At 43.2% G+C, this 9,299-nt stretch overlaps 1 protein-coding gene across 1 annotated transcript in view; it reads left to right on the forward strand.

Moving 5' to 3' along the window:
• The window catches only part of LOC308612837 (uricase-like), a gene marked incomplete at its 5' end in the record, with an annotated part of 36,576 nt that extends 28,091 nt beyond the window's left edge, over window positions 1-8,485 (forward strand). Inside the window, 4 exon segments of the mRNA XM_081225600.1 lie at window positions 873-1,059; window positions 2,625-2,748; window positions 4,726-4,809; window positions 7,322-8,485. Coding sequence (XP_081081726.1) covers window positions 873-1,059; window positions 2,625-2,748; window positions 4,726-4,809; window positions 7,322-7,396 — 470 coding nt within the window. The 3' untranslated portion in view covers window positions 7,397-8,485.
• Between the last annotated feature and the right edge of the window lie 814 nt (window positions 8,486-9,299).

The raw sequence follows: 9,299 nt of genomic DNA on the forward strand, positions 1-9,299 counted from the left end.
ACCCTACCTGTCATCTGGGCCCTGACCTAGAACTGCCAGGCATAAGTAAACAGCTTTTTCAGATTATGCCTCTCTCCCCTTCACCTCCCTGATGCACCTCATGAGGTAATGTAGGGACGGCCGGAGAGACATGTCATCTCCTCCATTGTTTTCAACTCTGCCCACCCTGCCCAGGTCCCCACAAGCCAACTTTGTGCCTTCTCAGTTCAGCCAAAAAACAAAGACCTTTATGAGTATCCACATAGGCAATCTATACCTCATGGGTCACTGACCTCATCTTCCCAGTCTCTATTTAGGCTCAGCCAGGCCCATGATGCTACCTATTCATGAAATTTTCTGGTGTTGCTGAGTTCATAAACGCAAGGAAACTGAGGGGTCTGGTGGTGATTGGAGCCATCAGCAGTGTAGACAATCCACATGAGGACCACCCCCAGTAAAGGACGTCACAATAGCAGGCAGAGGAGCTGCTTTTGAGGAGTTTATTAACTCATTCCAGCATGACTGCCTGCTGAATGAGATGGAGCTCAAAATGTGGAAGGTAATTGGCCTAGAAGATACCTCTGCACATAGCTGATAAAAAGGTATTTGTTCCTGTGGGCTTCAACACAGCATGGACGTTTAACCTCTGACCTTCAGTCCTCCTAGGGCATGAGAAGGCAGGGAGTTGTGGAATTCAGAGAGAGGGCAAGGCACACCTCTTCATCATATGGACTTCAGAGGAGACAGGGAGAGAGAAAACACAGGCAGTGATGTAGCTCTTTGTACAAATGTAGTGTGCCATGTTTTAATGACCAGGATCCTCAGGGCTAGGCAGTAAGAAGGCACTGTTTTCTTTATGACCTCATCCCCTCTTACCTTTTGACGTAAAACAGGACCTCCAGTCATTAATTCTGGAATAAAAGACCTCAAAATCTTGAAAACAACCCAGTCCGGATTTGAAGGATTCATCAGGGACCAGTTCACCACCCTCCCTGAGGTGAAGGACCGGTGCTTTGCTACCCAAGTGTACTGCAAGTGGCGCTACCACCAGGGCAGAGACGTGGACTTTGAGGCCACCTGGTATGAACAAGTGCTAGGGCCTGGCGCTGGTGGAGGTAGTGTCCGCCCTCTTTTCCAGGGGCCCAGAGTTCATGGAGTCTTCCATCTGAAAGGGAAACTTGGAAGCCATTCAATTCCGCCTCCCCATTGGAAGACATCCCTTCTGATGGATAACAGGAAGAATACTGGTCTTACTTTGAGTTAGTAAATCTGCACTATTAGCTAAGATGCTATTAGATATAATGACCTTGAGCGGACCACCTGATTTCCCTGATCCTCTGTTTTTTAATTGACTAAATCAGTAGTACTCAAACATGATTGTGTATCAGAATCACCTGGAGGGCTTATTAAACTGCAGGTCACTGAGCCCAACCCCAAAGGTTCTAATTCTGTGGCCCGGAATGGGGCCTGAGAACGTGCATTTCTAACAAACTCCCAGGTGATGCTCATGCTGCTGGACCAAAGGCCACACTTTAAGAAACACGGGATCAAATGAGGATAATGGCCTTGTTACTTCATGGCAGATGCAGAGAGGGCTAAACCAGGCTGACCAACGTGTCCCAGTTTGTCAAGGACTTTCCTGATTTTAACACTGAAAGTCCTATGTCCTAGGAAACCCCTTGGTCCCAGGCAAACTGGGACAAGTGACCACCCTAGGCTAAACTCAAAATGAGATGAAGTTACAGAAGCATTTATAAATGATAAATTCTTTAGCATTGTAAGGTATGACTCTTATTTTAACATCCTCAACAATCAGTGATTAGGCCTCTGAATCCCAGTTTGCTTTTTGAGCAGGTATCTCATTCCTTTGCTGAAGCTCTAATTGTTAGAAACTTCTACCCTGTGATAAGCTGGAATCTGCCTCCTGGTAGCTTCCTCCCACTGGCAGAGTGTTACTCCACTCCTTTTATTATGTGATAGGTTGGAAATGCTTGAAGAGAACCTCACCTCAATATTTTTTCTCCTTTTTTCAAGTGTTCCCCATGGGCAGAAGTCTGATGTATTTATGTTGAAAAGGGCATGAAATTGAGCCAGTCGGGGTACAAGCTGGGCCTCCCACTAAGGAGGGGGACTGAGTAGATCATTTAACTTTTAGCTCAGATTCCTCATCTCTAAATTGGAGATAATAATAGTACCTGCCTCAGGTATATTGAGAGAATTTAATGAAGTAATTACATAAAATACTTAGCACACAGCCTGACATTGTAATACCCCTGAAAATGCAGCAATTCAAGCAACGGGCCAAGCCAAGCAGATTAGAATACTAGGAAGTCCTCTTCAAAAATTCTTCAAGCATGGAGGGAAACTTACCCTGGAAGCCCCACTGGGCCCTGGTGCCAGATTATGAAGATAACCTAGTTATGCTCAATAGGTTTATTGACTTGTGTGCATGTGTGTGTGTGTGTAGGGAAATGGGAAGTTAGGGTTTTTTTTTTTCTTTTTGGCATTACAGGATATTAATCCTCTCTAAAACCAGCAATAAAATTGTTTTTGGGGAGACAGAGAGGGTACCACTTCTTAGCTTCATAATATGTTCCCCAAAGACCACCCTGTGAGAGCCCTCAGTTCTCTTTTCTGTGTTTTAGGGACACTCTTAGGGACATTTTCCTGAAGAAATTTGCTGGACCCTATGACAAAGGCGAGTACTCGCCCTCTATCCAGAAGACCCTCTATGACATCCAGGTGCTCTCCCTGAGCCAGGTTCCTGAGGTAGGTTTTGTCACTCGCCATTCCGAGGACTGAGAGAACTTGTGTCTCCTGTCAGCTCTGAGAAAGAGAGTTAAAATAAGAAAGTGGAAGACACATGAAAAATGACATCTGTTGTTGCTCAAAAGCTTGTTATAGCAAGTGAGAAGAGAATAAAAAAATGTAAAAATCTGTCTGACCTGAAAACACAGGCCACTGCTGTTGTTCTTTAGTTTTGTTGAAAATTCTGAGTCTCTTCAACCTGCTACAATTTAGGACACTCAAATGCCCTGAAAGAGGGGTAATTATCCCAAGGGTCTATGTTTCAGGAGAGCCAGAGAATGAAGGATAAATGCAGAGAGATTTCATCCCTCCATCCATTCGATATTATTGAATGGTTATTATGTCTCTGTCAGCACATGAGGAAATCAGAGATAAATTAGACATTGTCCCTACCCTCAAGGAGTTCATCATTAAGTGAAAGGAGAAAATAAGTAAACTAACAGTTCAATAGAGAATAGAATACTATGGAAATTCAGAGGAAGTCACCTAACTCCGGTGTAGGGGATAGTGCAAGCCAGGCTTTCTGGAGGAAGAGGTATTTGAGCTGAGTCTTAAGGGACAGGTAGGGGTTATCTGAGTTCATACTCAAGGGTGAGAGAGTGGGTAGGGGTGGAGACAGGAAGCAGCATGGAACAGTCATTTACTGCTGAGGCTCTGCCACAAGTGAAGCTCCAGGAGTGAAAGTCTTTCCATGTGCCTAGAGATGAGTTGGGAAGCAGATTGGGAAGCCCTTTGTGGGCTTCTCTGTAGAGTCTGTATTTTACCCTGAAAACTCTTAGGAACTACTGAGGGATCTAAGCAAGGTGTGGCGCTACCAGATTTGCACTCTAGAAAGACCACTCTGAAAGACATGTGATAGATTGAAGGGATCATGGGCCATAGACAAGGAGAACTGTTGGGAGGCTGTGGCAGAAAACTGGCAATGAGGATGTGAACTAAGGCCATGATGGGATGGAGAGGAACAGTGCCATCCTTAGACCTGGGCACAAGGGACTCCTGCCACGGCCCACACACACCCTCCAAGCCCTCCTCTAGCTATGCCTCTCTCTGCTGGGTGAGGAGTCCATGGGACCAAGGCAACAAACACTTCAGGAGCCCATGCTTCCCCTTCTAGACCATTCTCTGGATGTTTACATCCCAGAATATCCTGCCCAAATAACCCCGAGACTTCTCCTAGAACCTGTGCAAGCCTGTTCCCCAGATCTAGCCCCTAGAGTGCAGGTCATGCCATCAGTGTACCCTTAAGCCCGAGAGTGAGAAAAGGGGCAAATGTTTGCTAGAGGTATGAATGGGACTTGACATGCAAGCTGGGGTAACCACCCACATGAGTCCAAGAGAGAAGATGGGATGGCCAGGGCTGATGGCTGGCTCTTCCCATGATGCCAGGTCCTGGCATGATGCTGCAAGGAATCAGAGAATTTTAAATTCGATCCTGACCTTCCAGATTGTGAAGAAGGAATATTTGTCAAGTTAGAGGGACAGAATATATTTCACTTGAAAGTACTTTAGCTTGATTCATAACTTTTAAATCTTTAAACATCTGGTATGGGGTCGTCCAATTGTAGTCTTACTCCAGGGCCTGCAAATGTTAGAGACAAGCCTGGAGAGGAGGGAATGGATGGAGGGGGAATTTAAGAGGTTGACGAGCCAGCACCAGGAGGCCAGTTGGATGCTGCAGATGTCCCAGGTTTCTGACCCAAGGAGATTTTACTTTTCTGAGAAACGGATTTCGTACACAGAGAGAAGAGTGGGTCCATCATTTAATAATAGTACTAGCAGGAGAGAACAGTGTCAAGCAGTAGAGGAACATCAGAGGAACATCTCAGAGACAGGTAGAATCTGAGTAATGAGCTAGTGGGTAGTTGGGGGTTGGGGGGAAGGAGTAAGAGAGACAGATTCACAGTTTCCCCATGTAATGCATATTGTTGTGGATTTCAGATAGAAGCTATGGAAATCAGCCTGCCAAACATTCACTACTTTACCATAGACATGTCCCAGATGGGACTGATCAACAGGGAAGAGGTAAGAGAACTTCAGACATATTTAAAGCACATTTCCCCCCACCCACTCTTTACCCCTCTTTATAAACTTGGGATGATACTATCCCCTGTCACAACTCCTAACAGCTGTTGCTTTTGGAATATTTATAGTTGCCACTGCTTAGAGCCCTCTTAGACTCTGGCCTTTCACTATCTGAGGCTGGAGCATGCTAGAAGTGGATGAATACTTATAAAGGAAGGTTGGAAGTTGTAGACAGTAAAAGACAAATAAAGAACAGTGTGTGCCCAAGGAAATAGCTTTGAGATCTACTTCTCCAAAAATTGCCACAGAAGGACACAGCTCCATTATTCTTCTATCATGAAGCGATGAGGAGGAAAAGAAAGATTCTATTTTCATTTTCTTCTATCATCTCTAACTTTTAAGTAGTCAATTTAAGTGGAATACAATATACACACAAAAAATGAAGATATTTGTGTTTCTAGTTGCAATTACAGCAGGCAAGATGAGGAAGTTCATTTTTTGAAAGGAAACCTTGCCTTGAAGAAAGCACTTACCCTGACTTGTTTTCAGCCATGCAAAAGGTTAAGCCAAGTCAGTGTGTCTGACTAGCCAGCCTGAAGTCCCAACAGGTAGCCTGCTGTGGTCAGTCCTGGGAGATCAGAACTGTCCCTCCCCCACTTGGACCACTCTCAGAATGGCAGGTTTTCTCTATTTGATCCATCTTCCCATGGGCTTCTAGAATGCTAAAAAACACCATTCTATTGGCTGCTTTTAGTGTGTAGGGGGAGTGAGATAGGAAGGGACTATCTATTACCATGGCCCTGCTGCTCATATCCTTTGGTGGATAAAGGCCAATGAAGGGAGTCCAAAAGGTCCTACATTCTGGGCCTGCTGATCCAGGAGCCTTATTAGTCACAGCCCCTCTGGCCAGGTACCTTGTTTCTGTTCTGCAAATTATGTTGAGGGCTCCATCAGGCTTTGTACCACTACAGCTGGAGCTGGAGGCTGGGGAGCAGTGCTGGGTAACTAAGGTCATGCTTGGTTGCCAGGTGTAGTTGGTATAGGGCCCTGAGTTAAAGAGGAGTGCAATCTTGGTCCCACTCGCTGTCCACTCAGCTGAAAGGAGAGGCAGCACTATTTACTTCAGAGGAAGGAGAGGATGTAGATTCCCAGAATGCTGTTAATTAGAATGTAAAGACTTTTTTGACTGATTACTTTTTTTTTTTACCACTATATATTTCCAGAACTTTTTTTTTTTTTTCCCGCATTGGGTCTTCATTGCTGCACGCTGGCTTTCTCTAGTTGCGGTGAGCACGCTTCTCATTGCAGTGGCTTTTCTTGTTGCTGAGCACGGGCTCTAGGCATTTCGGCTTCAGTAGTTGCAGCACAGGGCCCTAGAGCACGTGGGCTTCAGTAGTTGTGGTGCGCAGGCTCTAGAGCAGGCTCAGTAGTTGTGGTGCGTGGGCTCTAGAGAGCAGGCTCAGTAGTTGTGGTGCACGGGCTTTGTCGCTCCGTAGCATGTGGGATCTTCCCAGACCAGGGCTCGAACCCGTGTCCCCTCCTTTGGCAGGTGGATTCTTAACCACTGCACCACCAGGGAAGTCCCGACTGATTACTTTCTAAAGGGCAGGAAAGGGACCTGGGCATGTTCAACAAAGGTGAAACCAATGGGCCCCAAACAGAGAAAGGGTCAGGCATCATGAATAGAGCAGTGCTTAGCTCAGGAGCCCAGATGGAGAGAGGAGGGTCTCCCAGGGCCCCCTGATGCCTCGGGCCTGCAGTGATCCTAGCTCGAAGGTGTGCCAGCAGACTGAGGCCACAGTGTCTTTTGCTCAAGAAGTAAGACACGAAGCTTCCTCTGGAGACCTGGAGGCAGGAAGGCCCGAGTCCCTTTGGGCCAGGGCTGTGCATAAAGGCACCCGAGTGACCGAACAAGCTGTCCCCACGTCTGTGTCTGTTCTCTGGGGCTGGCTGGAGCCACTCTTGGGCCCTCACTCAGCAGGTGTGTACATAGTGAGGGCAACATATGAGAAGCCCTCAGTGAGTCAGGACACACTGAAAACAGCAGAGAAATGACAAATGACAGGGTGGGAAGACAGAAGAACTGTAAATGCACAGCTGTCTGGAGCCATTTAGCATTGGGCTAAGAGCCCTGAGGACCTCAAATGTTCCTGAGGGCACGGCAATATTTAGCATTGACAATGATTGGCGTTCAGAGCGAGTCATCAGGCAAAGGCCAAATTATGTTCACCACACTCTGTTTAAAAAGCAGGGAAATGTAATGAATTTGAGAAACATTTATATCCTGATGATTAAAATTTTTTAAAAAACTCTTTAATTTTCTGGAAAATCGCCTCAGGTCTCAACTATTGCCAGAAAAGTAAGGTATTACCTTGCTTGAAGTAACTACTGTAGGGCCTATACATTTTCCTGTTTAGCAAGTTGTTTTTTGTTGTTGATTTCATATTGATTTGTAGAAAAAAGGGTAGGTCTGTTTTAATGCCTCTGAATTTACCATGTGGTTTTTCTACAGGTCTTGCTACCATTAGACAATCCATATGGCAGAATTACTGGTACAGTCAAGAGGAAGCTGACTTCAAAGCTGTAACATTGTGGCCACCAGTGGGAGTCCATTCTCAGTTGAGGCATTCCTTAAGCCACTTGTGATGCTGGAAATCATAGTGTGTAGCCATGCAAAATTTCAACCTAGTATGTTGAGTTATAGTGTTCATTTTGCGCCTATATGAAAGAATTCTTCTACACCTAGCTCAGCAGAGTGTTTCAGAATTAGTAATTATAACATGCTTTGTGGACACAGTTTACTTTACAAATGCTGAGCAGTATTAGAATAATCATAAATCAATATTTCATTTCAGTGGTCTTGTTCCTTCCTATCTTAGAGAAGCTTTAGAACCCATTCATTAAGAAGATAATCATGAATCAATGGAGGTGTGATACCAGTTAATTTTGTGCACAAGTTTAAGAAGCTAGCATTGTTTTCATCCTACTGATGCTAAAACTTGCTCCTTGGTAATGCAATGATATTAATGACAATATCATATTTTGAAAAATATCACCATTGTGACTTCAATTAGACTAAATACTTGAGTTCTTAAGAATGCTCTAGCATATGTATCATTGGGAGTATATTTCCACTCTAAAAGTACTCTTTAATCTTAATGTATTGGTTTTATGACTTTTACAACCCTTAAAGAATATTTAGTATACACTGAGGCACTGAAAAAAGTGTAAATGGCTTTTCTTTGAATAATGCATCACTTTGGCACAAAGAGCCACATTTAATAAGTGGTAAGTCAATACGCAGGTGGTTGAATATACATATAGAAAGACTAGAGACTATATTTATGAAAATATCAGCAATGATGATTTCTGGATGGTGGGATTATGAGCGATTTTTTTTGTCATGTGATTTTTTGAATCTTCCAGATATGAACATTTATTACTTTTATAATCAGGGAAATAAATTTAACTGATGATTTAAAGATGTATGCATATTTGAGTGGTGGTTATCTTTGTATCAGTTAACTAACACTACTGTTGTATATATACCATAAAGCTTCATAAACTATAATTTTAGCAATCCATGACAAAAACTTGTGTACATGAACATTCTAGATAACCTTCCTCCATTTAAAAATCTATTTATTTAAACTTTTTGTCTCCATTTTTAATAAATACTTACCTAAGAGTACTTAGTATTATTTGATAATTCTGCATTCACCTTTATGATACTGCTACTTAAGGCGGTATGGTGCCGTGTTTGATTGCACAAACTCATTTAAATCCTGGCCCCAACTCTTCCTAGCTCTATGACAAGATTCCTCATCTGTAAAATGGATATGAAAATAGAACCTACCTCAGAGGTTTCTTTGAGGATTAAATGAGTTAATGTTTGTAAAGAGCAATGGTAGTATTTATGCCTGACACACAGAAATTTCTGTGTTTGTTAAATGAAAAATCCTGCCTTCTTTTCATTTGTTGTTAGACCTACATGGAAAGTCATCACTGGACTTTATGGGTGAGATGAGAGATGGGAGGTCTGAGAGCAGCAAACCGTAGAAGGTGCCACAGGCCATTCTCAAGCTGCTGCTGCCTACTTGCAAAGAACATGAGATAAGAAGGATGAAGTAATGTGATAAGGAACGTTTTGTGCTATATTGACTACTCATGTACAAAATGTGCTTCTACATCATGTAACTTGCATGGCCAAATGGCTAGTACATTTTATTCCTCTGCTGATTTGATAATTCTCTGCAAAAAGGAATTTAGACTCTAACATGATTTTTCCTAAAAGAAAACCAAAAAACCAAAAAACTTAATTAGGCCCTTTTTATTCAATATTTTTTAGTCATATAAATTTTAGAAACACTGTATTTGTTTCAGAGGAGAAGAGCAGAATTCTTAGAAATTGTGGCTTATTTTATACATATATGCATTTTGCTTCTGCTGAGTTCTTAAAACATTGATTGTAATGAGTTGCAAATGAGCTA

The sequence above is a fragment of the Mesoplodon bidens genome (genome assembly GCF_964165515.1).
Source record: "Mesoplodon bidens genome assembly, chromosome: 2".
Taxonomy (NCBI): Eukaryota; Metazoa; Chordata; class Mammalia; order Artiodactyla; family Ziphiidae; genus Mesoplodon; species Mesoplodon bidens.